Source organism: Microtus oregoni, unplaced genomic scaffold (assembly GCF_018167655.1).
Source record: "Microtus oregoni isolate MIOR12 unplaced genomic scaffold, Mior012 000004F_ref0000308, whole genome shotgun sequence".
NCBI lineage: Eukaryota > Metazoa > Chordata > Mammalia > Rodentia > Cricetidae > Microtus > Microtus oregoni.
In genome coordinates this window covers 4,490,866-4,512,028 of record NW_024543063.1, presented here as the reverse complement: position 1 = coordinate 4,512,028, position 21,163 = coordinate 4,490,866, and the positions used below count along the sequence as shown (strand labels likewise).

The 21,163-nt window shown below is 43.0% G+C and overlaps 1 protein-coding gene across 9 annotated transcripts in view; it reads right to left on the bottom strand.

Moving 5' to 3' along the window:
* The window catches only part of Hdac4 (histone deacetylase 4), a 257,499-nt gene that overhangs the window by 73,336 nt on the left and 163,000 nt on the right, over nucleotides 1-21,163 (bottom strand). For 8 of the 9 annotated variants that reach the window (XM_041649679.1, XM_041649678.1, XM_041649681.1 and 5 more), the window contains one exon: nucleotides 9,533-9,683. The exons of the other annotated variant lie outside the window; for it this stretch is intronic. In XM_041649679.1, coding sequence (XP_041505613.1) covers nucleotides 9,533-9,683 — 151 coding nt within the window. The remainder of the gene's footprint in view (nucleotides 1-9,532; nucleotides 9,684-21,163) is intronic. 9 annotated transcript variants of the gene reach the window in all.

The following is a 21,163-nucleotide window of genomic DNA, read 5'->3' as shown; positions in this document are numbered from 1 at the left end:
TCAGCATTCAGCACTGGCTGCGCTTGAGAGCTGCTAAGGAGTCTAAAAATGAGATTACTGGCCTCAGATTCACTGCAGGTCAATTCACTTAGAGTGGCTGCCCTGAAAGTGACAAGTGTCAAAACAGTCAACTACAGAGGCCAAATCTGCACGTGCTACAGTTAGTTCCCAAGAGGTCTGTACTTAACCTCAGAAAGGCCTTTAGTTGCCTTTAAAGAATATTGTCAGCCCAAGGATCTTAACTTACTTTAAAAGTATATGTGAACACACATATATGTATATATACACATATACACACATATACGTGCATATCTGTACACATACATGTATGCATTGTGTATTATTTTAGGTAAATGTAAAATAAATTAAAATAACGTGATTCTTTAAAAAAAAAAAAAAAGAATTTGCTCCCTAAGGGCACAACTGAGTGAGATATGACAGTGTCTGGGTACATTATTAAGGTTTAGCACTTCCTTCCAAAGAGTGGCAAGGAAACTACCTTGAAATTCTATCAGCTAAAGTGAAGAAGATTAAATATGTTCATATTTCAAGAGAGGAGCATCACATTACTGATGATTCTAAATGTTAATTTTGTACACAAAACAATTTCTTAGAATTTAGAAATCATGAAATAGAGAAATAAACTGACAAGAGAGTAAATTAGCAATGAACTTAAAATATATGTTTTGAAACCATTAATTTTAAAAATATACAAAATTACACTGGCATATTAGAATACTTCTCGATTTAAATTTAGAATTAATTTGACATAATAACAATCTTTACACTAAAGATAAGTTTGAAAGTGAATTCAAATGGATTAAATTTATTTGACAGTCATTTAGTTCCTTTTAAAACATAAGGACCTTGTTTTAGGAAAGTCCTATTTGTAAATACTTCTAATCTAATGAGGATTCATTAAAGGCAAGATGTCAATTATGCTACCTAAAGCTTACACTAAGGCAAACCTCCAAGCCTAAATATGTTCCTTCAATGTAGACAAGATGCAGATCACAAAAAGAATAAAGGGAAGGAAGAGTACAGAGAGGTGAGGACACCAGACTATATAAGGACCACTACTTTGGGGATCTGAACAGGTTAGTCAGGTCAAACCTACTAGGAATGGTCAGGAGACTTGCAGGCTTCTACAGTCTCTGTGGCAGCCCAGGGACACTGGGGGATCTGGGACTCAGGGTTAAACTGGAGAAGAGAGAGCCAGTGGATAGGCCATCTTGGCCAATGGTTTCTCTTCAGGTATCCATGGATCAAAGAACGGGTGGCCCAAGGGGCCAGGGCAACAAAATCTGGACTGCAATGAGAAGGATGGACTCAGGAAGCCTCACAGGCTCTGAAGCAGGCCCCAGAGAGTACACCTTCTGTGTTTAAGTAGGCCTGAAACACACCTCTGATCAGCTTAGAACCATGCACCAAGATGATTAAAATGTTTTAATGCATCTGGGTAACTGCATAAAGCAAAGAGGAAACCCAGTCTCTAAGCCTGTGTGTCACTGATTCTGAACCATATCTCAGCTTCTCATTCATAGACCAACACTAGGATGAGACACTCTGGGAGGGGGTGTGAGAAGGGAGGAGCAAGTGCAACAGGGACAAAGACCCAGCCAGAGGGGCTACACTAAAATAACTGGACTATGCATGGCAGAAATCCCATAGAAACTAGCTATCTAGCAAATTAAAATCCATGAGGTGAGTTTAACAGCAATTTATGTCGCAGGGAAATTTCAAATTAGTACAGTGGTTATCTGACTAGAATAAATTATCAAAAGGAAGCAAACAGAAAAAACATAGGGGTCATAGAAAATGGCTAATGTGTGAAACTAAAGTCTCAGGTTCACTGAGTGAGCGAAAGGGCAGTATTTTTTTCTGGGATAAAAGATGAGACTAGTCAATTCTAAGATTTTATAAAAACATTACATCATAGATATAAGACTATGAATACCAAGGAAAACAAAGAAAACTGCAGTTAAAAAGTATATCTGAGAAATACTACAAACAAGAGGGACTCTTTTTATTTTTTGGTTTTTGAGACAGGGTTTCTCTGTATAACAGTCATGGCTGTTTTCAAACTTGCTTTTTAGCCCAGGCTGGCCCTGAACTCACAGTGATCCACCTGTTGCTGCCTCTGCCTCCGCCTCCTGAGTGCTGAGATTAAAGGTGTGTGCCACCACTGTCCGGCTGAAGAGAGAGTCTTAAAAGTAGCCAGATAACCTAAATGCCCCTCAACCGAAGAATGGATAAAGAAAATGGGTTTTTGATCCTACTGCACGTACTGGCTTTGTGGGAGCCTAGGCAGTTTGGATGCTCACCTTACTAGACCTGGATGGAGGTGGGTGGTCCTTGGACTTCCCACAGGGCAGGGAACCCTGATTGCTCTTTGGGCTGACAAGGGAGGGGGACTTGACTGGGGGAGGGGGAGGAAAATGGGAGGCGGTGGCGGGGAGGAGGCAGAAATCTTTAATAAATAATTAATAAATAAATAAAATTAAATTAAAAAAGAAAATGTGGTATATTTACACAATGGAGTACTACATAGCAGTAAAAAAAACCTATTGACATCTTGAAATTTTGCAGGCAAATGGATGGATCTAGAAAACTTCATATTAAGTGAGGTAATCCAGACCCTGAAACACAAATATCATAGGTACTCACTCATAAGTGGTTTTTAGACATAAAGCAAAGAAAAATTACGCTATAATTCACAACTACAGAGAATCTAGAGAGACATACATGGATCTAATGTACATGGAAAGTAGAAAAAGACAAGATTGCCTGAGTAAATTGGGAGCATGGGGACCATGCGAGAGGGCAGAAAAGGAGGGAGGAAGAAGGTACGAGTGGAGAAAATATATAGCTCAATAAAAACAAACAAAAAAGTAGCCAGACAAAAAGACTATCTCTTAGCAAGGAACAACAGGAATTATAGCAATTTTTAAAGGGAATAAGATCTTCAGAGTGCTAAGAGAAAATAAATAAAAACCTAGTAATCTATACTCAGTAAAATTAACCTTCCAGGATTAGGAAAATAACATTTTAGACAAAAATTCATCACCACTAGATTCCATTAAAGAAACTGACTGAAAATCATCCCAGGTGAACATCCACATGTGGACACGCATCCAACCTGAAAATAGAACTGTGAGTCCTAACTGAATCAGTAACACTCTTGAATTTAAGTGAGATTAGATTTGATGGAGTCAAGTCAGCTATGGTACCCATAACTGTGATCAGTAAAGGAATGACAGAATAATAGTTTCCAAGTTGGTGGAAAAGAAAACTACTTCATTAAATCTAGAGTAAGAAAATGGAACAAAAAGAGGTTAATAATTAGGGTTTGTAAAGTATACTGACAAACTTAAGTACAAACATATCAGTAGTTCTATCAAACATAAATGAAAAACTCACTTAAAGACAAATGTTAGACTATATATGAAAACTTACTGGATATAGATATTTTTTTTTTTTTTGAGACAGGGTTTCTCTGTGGCTTTGGAGCCTGTCCTGGAACTAGCTCTGTAGACCAGGCTGGTCTCGAACTCAGAGATCCGCCTGCCTCTGCCTCCCTAGTGCTGGGATTAAAGGTGTGCGCCACCACCGCCCGGCTAGATACTGTTGTTCTTAGAGGAAAATTTATAGCTTTACATTCAGATTTCAGAAGAGAAGGCCGGAATCATTCATTCAGATATGTAACTCACAAAGCAAGAAAGTCACAAACACAAAGAAAACAGAAATCAGGGAAAGAATAAGGTCAGTAGAAAAAATGAAATAGAAATACATTCATAAGACTTTCTATAAAGCCCAAACTAGATTCCTAAATAGACTAATATAACCGATTAAAAAAGCCTCTGGAGAGACTAAAGAAGAAAATTAATAGAACCAAACAAGCATCAATAAGAGACGATGCAAACATTCAATATTAAGGATGTAAAATGGGAAAGCACCACAGTTCCTACTGAACAAAGAGAAAAGGATGCTTAGCCCAAGGGCAGCACTGTCATAATGCCAAGCCTAGCAAGGCATTTCAAGAAAGAAAACACTCGCCAATATCTCTTGCAAATATAGTTGTAGATATACAAAATATGAGCCAACCAAGTGTATATAATGCTGTATGGTCAAGGTGAGAGAGGCTATTTATTATAAATATGTCAGATAGAATTTCTATCTAAATAGATATTTACCACATTAACTAAAGATGTTAGAAAAAAATCATATGATTACCTCCAAAAAGTGCTGAAATATCTGATAAAAATCAATACCCATGCATATTCAAAGTTATAACAAACTAGCAAAGGAGGGTAACTTGGTAAAACAAATAGGCAATGAATAATCCCTCTGGAAAATGTGGCCTGCACCAACAAAAGCATTCAACAAAATCTAACACCCTTTCATGATAAAGGTCTTGGAGGGATTAGGGATACAAGGAATATATCTAAACATAATAAAAGCAAATACAGCAAATCAACAGCCAATATCAAATTAAATGGAGAGAAATTCAAAGAAATTTCACTAAAATCAGGAACAAGACAAGGCTGTCCATTCTCTCCATATCCATTCAACATAGCACTTGAAGTTCTGGCTAGAGCAATAAGACAACAAAAGGAGATCAAGGGGATACAAATTGGAAAGGAAAAAAAATCAAACTTCTGCTATTTGCAGATGATATGCTTAGATACATAAGTGATCCCAAAAATTCTACCCGGAAACTCCTACAGTTGATAAATATCTTTAGTAATGTGGTAATGTGATCAACTCAAAAAATTCATTAGCTTTCCTATATACAAATGATAAAGAAGCTGAAAAAGAAATCAGAGAAATACCACCCTTTACAATAGCCACAAATAATATAAAATATCTTGGGATAATTTTAACCAAACAAGTGAAAGATCTAAATGACAAGAACTTTAAGTCTTTGAAGAAAAAAATTAAAGAAGGCATCAGAAAATGGATAGCTCTCCTATGCTCATAGGATAAACATAGTAAAAATGGAAAACTTAACAAAAGTTATCTATAGATTGAACATAATCCCCATCAAAATCAGAACACAATTCTTCAGAGAGCTTAAAAGAACAATACTCAACTTGATATGGAAAAACAAAAAACCCAGGATAGCCAAAACAATCCTGTACAATAAAGAAACTTCTGGAAGCATCATCATCCCTGATGTCAAGTTCTACTATAGAGCTATAATAACAAAACCACCTTGGTATTGGCATTAAAACAGACATGTGGATCAATGGAATCTAACTGAAGACCCTGATGTAAATCCATACACTTGTGAACACCCGATTTTTGACAAAGAAGCCAAAATTGCACAACGGAATAAAGAAAACATCTTCAGCAAATAGTGCTGGCATACCTGGGTATCTGAATGATGAATGCAAATCGATACAAATGTATCACCCTGCATAAAACTCAAGTCCCAGTAAAATCAAAGACATCAACATAAATCCAGTTACACTGAACCTGACAGAAAAAGTGGGAAGCAGCCTTGAACGCATTGGCATAGGAGACTAACTCCTGAATATAACACTAGTTGCACAGACACGGAGAGCAATAATTTTTAAATGGAACCTCCTGAAACTGAACTTCTGTAAGGCAAAGGACATTGTCAATAAGACAAACCGACAGCCTATAGAATGGGAAAATGTCTTCACCAACCCATATCTGTTAGAGGGATGATCTTCAAAATATATAAAGAACTCAAGAAACTGGACATCAAAATATCAAATAAGCCAAATAAAAAATCTAAACAGAATTCTCAACAGAAGGATCTCAAACAGCCAAACTACACTTAAAAATTGTTAAACATTCTTAGTCATCAGGGAACTGAGATAACATCTTATACCTGTCAGAATGGTTAAATCAAAAATACTGATGATAGCTCATGTTGGAGAGGATGTGGATTAAGGGGAGTGCAAAACCACTGCTGGTGGGAGTGCAAACTTTGGGAATCGATATGTCAGTTTCTCAGAAAAATGGGAATCAATCTACCTCAAGACTCAGCTTTACAAATCTTGGGTGTATATCCAAAGCATGATCAATCACATAACAAGGACACTTGCTCAACTATGTTCATAGCACCATTATTCATAATAGCCAGAACCTGGAAACAACCAGATGCCCTTCAACCGAAGAATGGATAAGGAAAATGTGGTACATTTACTCAACGGAGCTGTACAAATCAATGACCTCATGAAATTTGCAGGCAAATGGATGGAATTAGAAAAAAAAAATCATTCTGAGTGAGGTAGCACAGACCCAGAAAGATAAACATGGTATGAACTCACTCATAAATGGACATTATGAGTAAAGTACAAGATAACCAACTACAATTCACAACCTCAGAGAAGCTATATGACAAAGAGGGCCCAAAGAGGGATACATGGATTTCCCTGGGAAGGGCAAATAGAAGAGATCTCCTAGGTAAACTGGTGGTGAAAGTGGGGGAGGGGGTTGGGGGATGGGAACTTGAGGGAAAGGGTTGGACAGCTGGGCATGGGAGGCAGGTCCAGGATGGGATTGAGGGGAAGTGTAAGGAAAGAGACATCTTGATGGGGGGGGGGCACATTTTGGGGTTAGGGAGAAACCTGGTGCCAGGGAAACTCCTAGAAATCCACAAGGATGATCCCAGCTAAGACTTCTATCAATAGTGGAGAGGGTGCCTGAACTGGCCATCGACTGTAATCATATTGGTAACTACCTTAACCGTCATCAGAGAGCCCTTTATTCAGTAACTGATGGAAGAAGATGCAGGGATCCACAGCCAAGCACTGGGCCAAGCTCTTGGTAACCTCCTGAAGAAAGGAGAAGGGATTATATGAGCCAGTAGGGTCAAGGACATGGCGGAGGAACTCACAGAAACAGCTGACCTGAGCTCGTGGGAGCACATGGGCTCTGGACCAACAGTTAGGGAGTCTGCATGGGACCGATCTAGCCCTTCTGCATGTGTGTTAAAGTTATGAAGTTTGGTCTGTTTGTAAGGCTCCTAGCAGTGAGAGCAGGACCTGTCCCCGGTGCTTAGGTGGCTTTTGGGAGCCTATTCCCCATGCTGGATTACCCTGGCCAGCCTTTATGCAGCGGGAGGAACTTGGTTCTACCTCAACTTGTTGTGCTATGCTATGTTCAAGCCCATGGGAGGCCTGGCGGAGGAGTGGGTGAATGGGAAGGGGGAAAGATTGGAGTCGGGGGGGGGGGGGGGCAGAATAGGAGGAGAGGAGGGAGAGGATACTGTGGTTAGTATGTAAAAGAAATGAAAAAATGTTAATTAAGTAAAAAAAAGAAGAATTGGAAAGTAGGAAGTAGGAAGATTAGCATAGTGCTCAGGCTCACTTCCAAGCTGTGGTGACTGAAACTACAGGCACTGGTGCAATGACAACAAGGACTGATGTCACCAACAGGAAGCATGGAAACACATGGGTGCAGACATCAGTTCTCAGAGATACCTGAGGAGCCAGATGCACATCCTAAACTACACAACACACATACACCAGCTCCAGCAGAATGGATGTCCACCCAAGTGGGAAACTACTCAAATATGCTGCAAAATGATTTAGGAGAAACGAATAGTTTCTAAAATACAATGTAAAAGTATACAAAGAAAACTGAGGAACTGGACTAAGCTAGAACTGAGAATCTTGTGCTTAACAAACACCATTATGAGTAAAAAGTCAGCACTCGGAAGGTAGAAAGGAGTTGACAATGCACACAACTCACAAGGAGCTCTGCTCCACAACACATAAGGAGTAGCTCCAAACCAAGGCCAAGGGAGCTCTCTCTGTTGAAGCACAGGCAAAGGACCTGACTGAACACATCTTGGAAGGGGAGCTCTGCCAGGCCAGTCAGAGGCTCACACTGCACCTCAGTGGCAGCCAGGGGAAAGTAGCACTAGATGCCAAGGGACCACTACTGAGCTGGATTAAGATGACTGACGCAGCAGTGCCAGGGAAGGCTAAAGACAGGTAGGTCCAAAGGCCTGGCAGTCCAACTGCCCTTGCTTGGGTTCTTTGCTGGGTGTATGGTCCCTAGGTGCTAGTATGTCAGCTCCCAGGTTACTCCTTGTTGTCACAGACATATCTGTCTGCAACTTTGTATATCACATGCCAAAATGATTCTCAAACAACGTCAAATAACAGACTTTACAAGAATGTTTTAAGCATATGCATCTTGTTATGTAGTACAGATGGATATTAAAATTCATACAAAAACTTGTTACAATGATTTGTAAAGATGGCTAGTCATTTTCAGTGTTTGCAGATAAAGGATTTTGGGGGTCTGTCCATGTGCTGTTTGAATGAGAACTGCTCCCCATAGGCTCATGTATGGTGATGCACATGGACATTATGGAACCTTTAGGAGGTACAGCCTTGCTAGAGGAAGTATGTCACTGGGGAGGTGAGCTCTGAGGGTTTATAGCCTCATCCCACTTCCTGCTCATCCTTTCTCCCATGTGTGGTTGAAATATGATCAGCCTGCTTCCTGCTTCTTTTGTCTTGCCCTAATCTTCCCTGCTACAACAGACTCAGACTCTGGAATCATAAACCAAAATGAACTCATTTTTCCTTTAGTTGTTTCTGGTCATGGTATTTCCATCCTTGCAACTGGAAGTAACTAATACAGTCTCCATGGTAGATTTAAGCAATAATGTGTTATCAATGGCCTCTCGGCTACTGTCAAATAGGGCACTCCTTAGGGTGGTCAACTACATCAATCTCTGTATCAACAAGCAAAACTATGGGAAGAGTGAGCCTGAAAGCCACATGTAGAGAGCTGCGTGGAGCCGCACCTGATGGTGCTGGCTCCCGCCCTCCGCGATCCCAAAAGCGAGTGCTCTCTGTGATAATCAGCTCTTGGTGTGTCTAAGGCCTGATTCATCCTATTATCACGCAATGATCATCAGCTGCTTGCATATGCGTGGACCTATGGGCAGTGCCCACCTGGCAATCCGGGGTTGGTAGCCCATGCCTTTTTAAGGGCTGGGAGAGGTTTGCCCAGGAAAGACAGAGACAGCAGAGAGAGAGAGAGAGAGAGAGAGAGAGAGAGAGAGAGAGAGAGAGAAGCGGCGTGACAGCCACACATGAATTGTACCCTCATCTACAAGTCCACCTATAGGCTGACACCTATTTACCTATTTCAGGAACACTTAGAAAATGTATCCAAAGAAAACATAGGGAAGACCTCAGAGTCGGAAGGCAATATTTACAGCTTTAATATTCTGTGCATCTGCAAAAAGTTCTGCCAAGTAGTCTCAAGATGCCTGAGTCAACATGGGAGCCCCAGAAGGCCCCTGAACTGAGGCTGATACTGAGTCCTTCCTGACACCTGGATAAAGTCAAAAGCAAGATCACTGGTTTGCCTTTATGCCCAATGAGAGTGACCCAAAATAATCACACGGAAGACACTGATGACTCCTACATGGGGTGACAAGCCCCCCAGAGCTGCCTGGGGCAGCAGCACAGGCAACAGAGGCAGTGGTCAGGTGGGGGCGCCCTGAGTCCTCACTGTGCCCACCAGCACTCACTCTCTTTGCCCTTCTCCTTGTTCTTGAGCTGCTGCAGCTTCTGCTCACGGTGCTGCTTCTCCAGCTCCTGCTCCTGCCGGTGCCGCTCCAGTTTCCGCTGGTGCTCCAGCAGTTCCTGCTGGTGCTTCATGGCCAGCATCTCCTGCTGCTGCTGCAGGCAGAGGAGGACAGAGGTCAGAGTCCTGGAGACCCACGGACACCCAGGAACCAGCCCACCACTCCCTGACTAGGGTTCCCAAGGTGCCATCTGGCCTACCTACCTATTCATCTAAGGTGGCTAGAGGAAGACAGGTTGCCAAAGCCTAAAATTCCTCTTCCCCTTTAAGGGCAAGATTCACAGAACAGCCTTGGATCTGTGCATAGTACTCAGGAGGAGTAGGTAACCTTGTTGAGTATAAATGCTCTTTGAGTACATCCCCAGAGAGTTGAAATAGTGAAGGAGTTTGTACAACTACTAGGCATTTTATTAGACATGGAAGAATTCTGAAATTCTACCTTAGGGGTTCTCATCCACCAAGACAACACATTAAGAGTATGCCTGGAACACACATGGCAGGCCCAGATCTAGAGTAGGAAAGACCACTGTGACATGACAAAGATAAGAAGCTGGTGTGGGAGCAGAGAGATGGGGAGGAAAGTGAAGGACACTCTAAGATATGCATTACCTACCCACATGGAAATATACTTCATAGCACACCTAAGGTCTCAGCATCTTTATATAGACATTGGAGAGTCAAAATATGACATGAAATATTCAAAATATGGCATGAAAATGCAAGGTCCATATGAGAAATAGTTAAATACAGAATGTAAAGAAGAGAAACTACAGGATTTGTGATACATAGATAAAATATAGGTGAATACATACTGTCATCAATTCAGAAGACTGTAGCAACCTGCTAACTACAGAGGCCATGGCACAAAGAAAGTAAGGATTCTTAGACATGGTCAAAAAAGAATGGGAAAAATGCTTGCCCCTACCAATCAAATCCCTGTCATTGTACTGCAAAAGGTAAACAAGAACCCTGCCTCCCGCCTGAGCATGTAGCCTCTCAGGGTCTCTTACTTCAGCAGGGCCATTGGTTCCTCTTCCCTTGGCCTAAGAACTGTTTCTAGCTCTCATTGTATTAGTGGGTGGACAACCTGTAGGCATGGGTACTTTTGTGGTGTTGCTCCCTCATGGAAAGAAGAGTGGCAGGGACCGGTGATCAAGAAATTGGTAACCAGGTGGCCCGTGGAAATAAAAAATCTGGCACCCTTTGTGCAAAATGGAGACAGTGCAGAACAGGACATCCAGCCACTCAAGATTGTGCAGGCCACCGCACAGAATACAGCCATGACAGGAAACCAACCAGTGCTTGGGACCTTTGGAGTACTTTTCACTTAGAGCCCAGGAGGAGCTTGTGATGCTAATCTGCTAAATTGCTTGCCAATTTGACTACATCTAGAAGCAACTGAAATCCTAAGCTGTTGGGCCTTTCTGTGAAGAATCTTCTTCGTTTTTGAGACAGGAGACATAGTCCTGGCTGTCCTGGAACTCACGTAGACCAGGCTGACCTAGAACTCAGACACTTCCTTCTCCAGAGAGTTGGGTTTAAAGGTGTGCACCAACATGCCTGGCTTTGTGAAGGATTTCCTAAACAGATTATTTGAAGTAGAAAGACCCACCCTTAGCGAGGCAGCCCACACTAGGAGATGGAAGAAGGAAACTTTGCTTTTGCCTGCTTGTTGTCACTCTCACAGCAAGTTCATCTGTCCTGCTGCTGACACATTCATTTCTTTGGCAGTATTAGAACCTACTTCTTTGGGATTCTAACTTGAACTGAAAACCAGGAATCCTCCAGGACTTCTGTGCCAGTCTGGGCTTGCTGAGACAATCAGACCTACAAACTGAACAACTACTGCTTTCTTGAACTTTCATTTTGGGGGTACCAGACCACAGTCTGCAAGACAATCTACTAGCCCCCCCTCTTAAAATACATATATCTAGTGTATCAGCCCTGTTCCTTTAGAGATCCCTGACTAAGAGAGAGCAGTTCAAAGGAGGAAATTGAGGTGAAGGTTTTGTTACCTAAGCAGGGTTTCGATGATGCCCACATGGGCAAACAGCTAGGCCTTCAACCTGTGCATATGAACTAGCACACAAAATGTGTGCAGGTGTGCTTTCAGTGCACGAGTGTGAAGATGGCTGCCTTTCATGGATGCTGCCTCTCGTGGTCTCCAGCAAGGCTTTATGGAAAAACAGACAGGGTGTACCCAAGACATGTCCAAAATGGTATTGGGTAACTACTCAAAAGAGGAACCTGGCCAGCATTCAGGGCACTGCAGGCAGTGCTGTGTGTACCATGCCAGCTCCAGGGAGTCACCTGGGGAATCCTCCCCAATCTAGGAGGAAGCCAGAAGGTTAGCCCACCCACAGTTAACCTAATACACACCTCTCAAAGTCCATGCTTCCAAAAGTGTCCAAGCTGCACAGAGGTTTAGACTGTATCCTTCTCTAGCCACAGGCCTTGCAGCTCAGTGGTTTGATTTCCATGTGAAGTTCAAGTCACGTCACATCAAGAATGTGATGGAAAAGTGATAGCAATTGCATAATTTTATAAAGTGAACATTCTTTATCCACTTCAACAATCAAGCCTGTGCACCCCAGATATGGAATACAGGCACTGAGCCACTGAAATTACTTTTAGTGAAACCTAAGAACTTCATGAGCAAAACAAACAGGACCACCAGCTTACTCATGTCACATGCATAATACAGGATGGACTAGGCACTGCCCTGTGGGTCTAGACTGGGAAAGCCAGGAAATTCTCAGGTTGCTATATCTACTACAGGGGCTGAGGCTAGCCCTAGACCTTAGAACACAGACAGCAGTTCTGTCCTCACCTGTGCTATGTCTCCACAATCTGCAGAGCAGGTATCCCTGACCTTACTTCCCTGTTGCTATGGAAGCAATCTGACACTAGAGCCTCACAGAACTTCTTAGAGCTGGTCCAGCTGCAACTTTAGTCACCTGCAGGAGCCCCATACTCCCTGTCTGAGGGGATTTGCAAGGGCTCTCGTTAGAAAACCAGCTATATTTATAATAAACATGTTCACTAAGAATATTCATGGTGCAATGGTTATTTGTAGTTAGGAGAGGGGGACAGGCACTCCCACAATAGCTCAGGAAAGGGAATGGGAAAACATTGGAAAACTGTGTCCAGGCAGGGGTGGGCCTGCTCAGAGTACCTTTTCCACAGAAAGGCCACTTGCAGAAGGCCTCATATTGTGTCCAGCACCAGTGAGTACAGGAGGAGCCAGCTGAGGGTGAGCAGGTCAGACTGTTGGCTCTCTGGTTTATATTTCCAACAGTCACCAAAATGGTCTTCTGAGAGACAGCATGCTTCTGAAGGCTGTGAGGGGGTACAGCAGGAAGGAGAAATGGGCAGGCCAGCTGCCTGGCCTGACTGGCCTGCCTTTTGCTAGCTGCCTTCTCCATGCTTCCACTGGGCTGCAGCATTGCTCCACAATGAAGATCAATTGACTAGGGGCTGAGACAACACTCTAAAGGTCTGGTGTGAGGGTGGTAACTGTACTTCACTGTCTTTACCTTGAGTCTGATTTTGAAAGATGTCCCCCAAAGAGAATGTATCTTACAAGATAGATAAGTGTCACCCTGAAGTCAAGAGAAAGATGTCAGGGAGACACAACCTAGCTGGATGGATGGGATGAGAGACCAAACCCAAGAGATTTACAGTCTCAAAATAATACCTTAAGTTAGCCATCTTTGTTGCTAGCAAACAGTATGGATAGGTCTAACACTACTTGGGATCTAGGTTTCTTCTGGCCATTTGTACCGAGAACTGAACCCAGTTCCAGGACTTAGAAAATAACTTCAGAAGAGTGACATTTTCCTATTCTTTATAGGAAAATCAAATAATACTGTACACCAAAAGTAGAGGCATGGAGACTAAGCCATATCCTCTATTAGCTTCATTCCAAGAGAATGCACCCTATCATTTTGGGGAAATACCATGGACTATAGGGCTGCCAAAATAACATCTGCAAATAAGGAAGTTTCGAGAGTGCTTAAAGGTGGAATGGCACCTACAAGCTGTCACAAGACAACTGGTGTCAGTTGCTACCTACTTTAATTAGCTTCAGAAAGCAAACATGGTGGCATTTTAAAAATAACTGCATAATTAAGTTTATAATCATCCATTCCAAAAAATAGCCCCATATACCTAGCCTTGTTCAGAGTCACCAAACTTGGGAGCGAGTGGGCCACTGCTAAACAGACTCACAGTACTCTTCCTTGGAACCAAGAGGGAGGTGAGTTTCCTGCTACCGTCACAAAGACACACAAACCTGAAATTCATGAGACACAGAAGTCCAGGAAAACTGTATCACAGTAAAGATTCTAGAAGACGAATAACGACCAGATTCCCAAACACACCACAGCCACAATGCTGGCCCTGTGAGAGTGCCACAACTTCAGACGACTGAGATGTTCTGCACTTGACACTCACATAGCCAGGGCAGAATGGACTAACCACATCTGTGCCCTTCAGTCCAGCACAGTCGGGACACTCTTAACAGTGACCCTCTGCACCTTAGGACCCTTTGATCTTAACTTTTCTCCTGATCACACACAATAATCTGTCACAAGGCACTCCTTCCTCAGCACTCCAAGGCAGGGCCTGTACTGTCCAGGGAGAAGGCTGACATACATGTAGACACCACTGGAGTGTAGAACTCAGTCTATAATAGGCCTTCTGGAAGTGCTGATTTTACAGTAGGTAAAACCTCGCTGTCTGCACTTAATAACTCACCACCATGACCATGGCGGGGGAGAATTGCTAAGAAGAGATCTTGGGCAGATTCAAACATCAATACCATGAAACAGTTTAAAATAAGAAACCACGGTGTGGTGGTTTGAATGAGAACGGCCCATAGGCTCACATATTTGAACACTTGGTCTCCAGTAGAACTGTTTGAGAAGGATGAGAAAGTCTGCCACTAGGGGCCGGCTTTGCGGTTTCAAAACCCCATACCATTCTCAGTTAGCTCTCTTTCTGCCTTGTAAATGTACCTCAAGATGTGCCTTCTAGGAGCTGCTCCAATGCTATGCCTGCCTGCTACCACACTTCTCATGACGGTCATGGACTTGCCCTCTAAAACTGTAAGTCCCCCAATTCGGTGACAGAGAGCACAAAACACTGTGTTCAGAGCAGCCAGGTGGCAAACCTTTTGCAGAGGAGGCTACTGCTGTTTGTCTCATAGTGTACAAGTGCCTACAATGGGAACGGGAAATTCTTTTATGGAAAAAAAGAAATATAGAGCTCTTTCATCTATAAATTGCCTTGGTTATGGTGTCTTATTACAGTGATAGAAAAGTGAGACGCACGGCCTAATTTTTTCTAACAAAATCAGCAACGGCAGCCCTACTATTCTAATTAAAACTTAAACCAGTTCGTTTTTAAGCCAATGCTTAGGTTTTGAGCCACCATGACACTGAAGGGGACCAATCAGGAAGGAGAGAGAGAGGAATGCTGGTACTGAGCTTACTTTCTCCTTTTTATTCAGTTCAGGACCCCAGGCTGTGGAACAGAGTTGCCCATATTTAGGGTGTATCTTCCCAATTTTCAATGAGCACAATCTAGAACTCCATCACAGACTTGCCCAGATGTTTGTCTCCTAGCTGATTCCAGGTCAAGGGTGTCTGATTAAAAGTAATACCAAGGGGCTGGAGAGATGGCGAAGCAATGAAGAGCTGAGCCTTCCAGAGGACATGTATTCAATTCCCAGCACCCACATGGCAGCTCACAACTGCCTATAACTCTAGTTCCGATGCTTACAACACCCTCACACAGACATATATGCAGGTAAAACACCAAAAAACATAAAATAATCATATATATAGGAAAGTAAGCCAGGTGGTGGTGGTACACCCCTTTACCCAGCACTTGGGAGGCAGAGGCAGGTGGAGCTCTGTGAGGTTGAGGCCAGCTTTGTCTACAAAGCGAATTCCGGGACAGGCTCCAAAGCTACAGAGAAACCCTGTCCCAAAAAATAAAACAAATCAATCAAACAAACAAACAAAAAAAAAACCCACAAAAAAACAAAAAAAAATAATCTACACGTGAAACTGAGCATAAGCAAATCATCTTAAGCTCAGAACATCTAGCTCAGCAATAGAGGAAATAGAGACTCAAAATCACCCATAGGCATTAAACCAACTTCTTCACATTACTGGGCCTCAAGAGAAATACTGTGATGTGAGATTTCCCTCTGTATGCTGTGATTATCATTAATGAATAAAGAAAACCGGCTTGTCCTGTTGATAGGGCAGAACTTAGGTGGGGGGGGGGGACTAAGCTGAATGCTGGGAGAAAGAAAGGCGGAGTCAGAGAAATGTCATGGAGCCTCTGCCAGATTCAGACATGTCAAAACTCTGCCAGTAAGCCACTGCCATGTGATGATACACAGATTAATGGAGAGGGGTTAAATTAATATGTAAGAGTTAGCCATTAAGAAGCTAGAGCTAATGGGCCAAGCAGTGATTTAATTAATACAGTTTCTGTCTGATTATTAAGCTAGCCGGTAGCCAGGAACCAACAAGCAGTTTCTTCCAAAAATAATGTGTGGTGAGATTTGTATAGCCCTTTAAGCATAGTCAATATTTTCAGTAAAAGCTGATCCCTGACCCATTTTGACGCTTAGGGACAGACTCCTACACCCAACAGCTGGTCTGTATGGTCTGAAGAATGTTCTACAATTGCTATGCTTGTTGTTTTGAATGAGTGAGTTTAATAACTATATAGCAAGCAAAAGGATAAATAGCAAGTAGCAAACAGATAGAAACAACAGATAGACAGACTGTAAACCACCATCAAACTGGGCACGCATAGCATCAGAGAAAACACCAGTGGGGAAAGCCCCACTTAGGCAGTCAGTTAGAGTTCCCAACTAAGGATGTCTATAGTGGAGCAAAGTGTCCCTTCCCCTTGGGTAAGGTTTCCAATAAAAGAATAAACAGTGACAGACAGATACCATCAAATTCTGCTCACCACATCTAGCAGAAACCAACTGGGGTACTGGAACTAGTCAGCTGGAGCTCCTGATTGAGCTTTCTCTCCATGACTAACTTTCCAGTTTCCTGTTCCCTCTGCAGGCATGTGTACATTAGGAGACAAATAAGAGTGGCCTACTCTGCAAAAGGTTTACCTGCTGGCTGTTCTCAACATAGTATTTTATGTTCTCAGTCATGGGGGCTGGGGTGGGAATCAACCTATCACCAGACAAGAGGCACTTTGAGACTAACATGTTTGGGTCTGAAATGAGAAAGGGAAACCCACTTTCAGAGCCAAATTTTAAGTGAGCTCACACAAAACATGACAATTTACCAGTAAAATGTATATTGCATACCCCCTTCACATGTTGGATGTATGGCCCACCTGCCTGATGTGGGATTTCATTCCGTATGCTAAGAATAAGTTTTATAATCATTGGTTATTAAAGAATCTGTTTAGGCCAATGGCTTAGGAGAGTAAAGCCAAATGGGAAATCCAAACAGAGATATAGAGAGAAAGTAGGCAGAGTCAGGGAGACACCAAGAAGCTGCCGAAGAAGAAAGACACAAGAACTGGTTAAATATGCCTGAGTCATTGGCTGAACAGTGTCATAATTAATATAGTTTCTGTGTGATTATTTGGGTCTGAGTGGCTGGGAAACGAATGAGCAGTCTCTGCCTACACCTGCTTGTTTCCCAGAGTGAATGTATGCACTGATGTTGTCTCCACAGCATGCTCCTGGCCACAGTACCTTCAATTCTCACCCTTTGGATGCCAGCAGTGACAGAGGTTGTCAGTGAACCTAGGACAGTCACGCATCTGATGGCCAGAGTCAGCAAAGAGTAGCCAGAGAAGGGCCACTGTCACCTCTGCTATAAGCCAGAGAGACCCAGTTTGGCTAGATGTCATACTTAACATGTTAGCATCATGGACTAGCGGAAGAGAAAGAAAGATGCCACACTATAGATAGGAGTCAGTAGGGACAGGCCAGCTGGCAAGAGCAATAGCAGTGCAGCCCCTATGGGCACAAGCCCATATGCTCCCCACCACCACTGTGGGATTCAAGCCAAGCTAAGCAAATACATAATCGTTCTTCCCTTTCACTACTGCACACAGACTTTTGCTACAGATGGATTCTGCTCAAGATCGTGAGTGGCCGTGATGGTACAGACTATACCAGCCCCCAAATCAGCCTGTCCTGGAGAACAGCTGGCCTGCCTGTTCCCACGCATTCTGTACTGTGAAAGACCCACTGGTCTACCCAGAGGTAGACTAACAGTCTCCTTGCCACCTACCCTCATGTTACTTAAAAAAGATAACACTGGAGATAAAACCAGGATAAGTCAAGCACACTCTGGAAGAAAGTGAAATCCAAGTCTGTGGCAGAGTGTGAGGAAGAAGAGACGAGATAGCCAGACTGCTGTGCTGAGTCTTGTCTGTCTTGACAGACCTGGACATTTGTTTCCTTAAAGCCACCAAAGCTCAATATGCATGTTGTTCTATAGCTATACTCAAAGATGCTCAGAGAGCCTTTAAGGCAGAATCTCATGTGCTTTCCTGAGATAAGCACAGGGCAGGCACCATTATGCTCTTTAGCTGAAACATATAACAGAGGAAAGAAATAAAGTCATCCATGGGTGTGAAGCTGTTGACTGGCAGGGTATATGTTGTTTGTCCAGGGTTTGCAATGGAGCATTTGGGATTAAAATGTCCCAAGGCTCTCAATAAAAAACCATTTCCATCTCCACTCACTGGACCAAGTGGCTCAAATCCAAAAGCAATCTCATTATAGTACCCTGGAAACAATGTATTCTTCCAGGCATACCCAGCAGTAAGCAGCACTCCAGTGGATCTGTCTTCGTCATCCCCACCTGAACCCAGACACTCAAGCGTTAAAAGAAAAGCACGTGTGTGGTCCAGCAGTAAGATCTATAAAAGGGAAGAGAGAGCCAGCAGGTGAGCCTGTGCCAGGGATGGAACAGGTGTCCCATGGGCCAGAGCTACAGCATCACTAGGGTACAGGGTATCATGGAGGTGGTCAGGAGGACAGAAATTGCAGAAGCAGCATACAAGATGATACAAGGACAGAGACTCAAAGCAGCACAGCAGCCTGCAGTTTTAGGGTGTGATGTGGTGTGTGTGTGTGTGTGTGTGTGTGTGTGTGTGTGTTTTCTCAGGGAGGCTGTGCACCTCCTAGAGTATAGAGCTCTTCCAAGCATCTCCTTACCCATCAACGGCCTAATTCCAGCTTTTCCTTCAAGTTTTAGTTCAGGGCTGTACTCTCCTGCCCATGCCTTTAGGTGCCAGCAGGCCTAGACCTCATCATCCTAACACTTAGAAGGTGTCAGAGAACCTAGGAAAGCCATATAACTAATGGCCAGAGGAGGCAAAGAATGGCTAATGTTAACTGCTTGTGTCCTACCATATCAAGATTTTGTGAAGATTACCAACTTCCACTATTAGCTGGAAATACACTGGAAGCTCACTCTTGTCTGCAGACATCACAACCCGAGGAGAAAGGAGTTAAAGGACATTTGGTAATCATGAAGCCTGACGCACAGGAGCCTGGAGCTCCTGGCACAAATGAGGCAAAGTCAGGATGGCACCAGAGTGGCCATCAGTGTCCTTGGGCAGCGGGTGAAGTTGGGTCTGTCACAGAGAACTCCAAGAATGGGGCTGATCTGTACCACTCCTTTGGGCATAAGACTGACCAGGTAACCAGGGACATGACTTCCCAGGCAGCAGGCAGAGGCACAGGGTCCTTCCCAATCACAATAGCACCACAGGCAACAAGTCCTTGGCTATTCAGAACAACAGGTAGTTTGAAGACTAATCTTTACTGTCAACTTTATAAGATTTAGAAGTAACAACCCTGGGTGCATCTATGAGGGTGTTTCCAGAAAGATTTAAAAGATGGAAGGTTTGAATGTGATGGCACCATTCCTAGGGCTGGAGCCCCAGATTAAAAAATAAAAAACAGTGAGCATCAAAATTTGTCTCTTACTGATCCTGACAGATCCAAAATGACAAGTCACCTTGTGCTTCTGCCACCATACCATGCCTCACTGACCAGAGACTGAATCCCTTTATCAACTGTGAGGCGGGGTTAATCCCTCAAGTTGCTGTTTGTCAGACACCTGTCACAGCAGCAAAGAAAGTGACTATACCTGTAGTAAAGCAGAATGAACAGCACCTTGGTCTGTAGGGCCACAAAACCAAAGTCCCTTTCAGTTGGAGCTGACTACCTGAGTTTGAGTTGTATTCTCTACCTCTTGGACTACAGAGATCTTAGAGACTAGGGCATGGGAAGGGGCATTCTGATGCTGCTGGTCCTTCAGAGTGGTGGTCTTGGCCGACAGGAATGCAATAATAGGATCCAAGTCAGTACCGTCCACAGCTACCAACACCTCAAAACAGGGACTGCCCACGGTGCCAGGGAAGGTTTTTCATAACCTCACAAAACTATGGAAATTTCAGTTAATTCAGGTGAATAATAAAAGAAAAAGATTTTTGTTTGCAGGTAACATCAGTAACCCAGAAGACATGAAAAAAAAAGCTACTACCATAAATTCTATCCAGCTATTCAAGATACCATCAAAGAGTGAACTCCAGAGCTCATTTATACACTGGCACTATGCAAGCAGTAAAAATAAAAAATGCAGATTTATTCACAATAAAAACAAAAATACAAAATATCCCAGATTAAACATATGTGTTAAGTAAAAAACAAAAAATGATTCACTAGAGTAGAAATCTGAATCAAATAACTTGTTTCTTGAGTACAAATTCAATACTAGGAAACCATTACCTAACAATATTAAGTATTTCCCAGCATAATTGTGGAGACTTCATGAGAATGGTTGTGAAGTTCATCTGGGAAAGAAACAGGTCACACAAGCTGTGGAAATTCTTTGCAGAGGGACAAGGTCTGGGGAGGTGGGCAATCAGACTAAAGTCTGTGGGTACCATTGGATCTGCATGGTGTTAGCATAAAAATATAGCCGTCAGTCTCATGTCTTTGTGGGTATCGTTGGAGCTGCATGGTACCAGCATAAAGATGTAGCAGTAGTCTAAAGCCAAACGTGGGTACCGTTGGAGCTGCATGGTGCCAGCATAAGAATATAGCAGCCAGTCTCAAGTCTATGTGGGTACCATTGGAGCTGCATGGTACCAGCATAAGGACACAGCAGTCAGTCTCAAGTTTATGTGGGCATCGTTGGAACTGCACAGTGCCAACATAAGAATATAGCAAGCTAGATACAGGCGCAGACATATAAATATGCACATGAGAGGGAACAGAGGTGGTATTTTAAATTTCTTCAGAAAGAACATTTGATTCACAATATGACAAGTGGGTAACTACTCTGTATCAAGTGAGAATGAACAGTGGAAGCTGGAAATATGCCTCTTATTCATTAAGAGCACTCCTACACTGATAGTTAAAAGACCAGCAATGCAACTGAAAACAACACAGAAAATAATAGAAAAAATGCAGACAGCCACAAGGCACACAGAGATGGCTGACTACGCCAGCAGTCATGGATGTGCAATGTGCCAGGTAATTTTCTACTAAGTT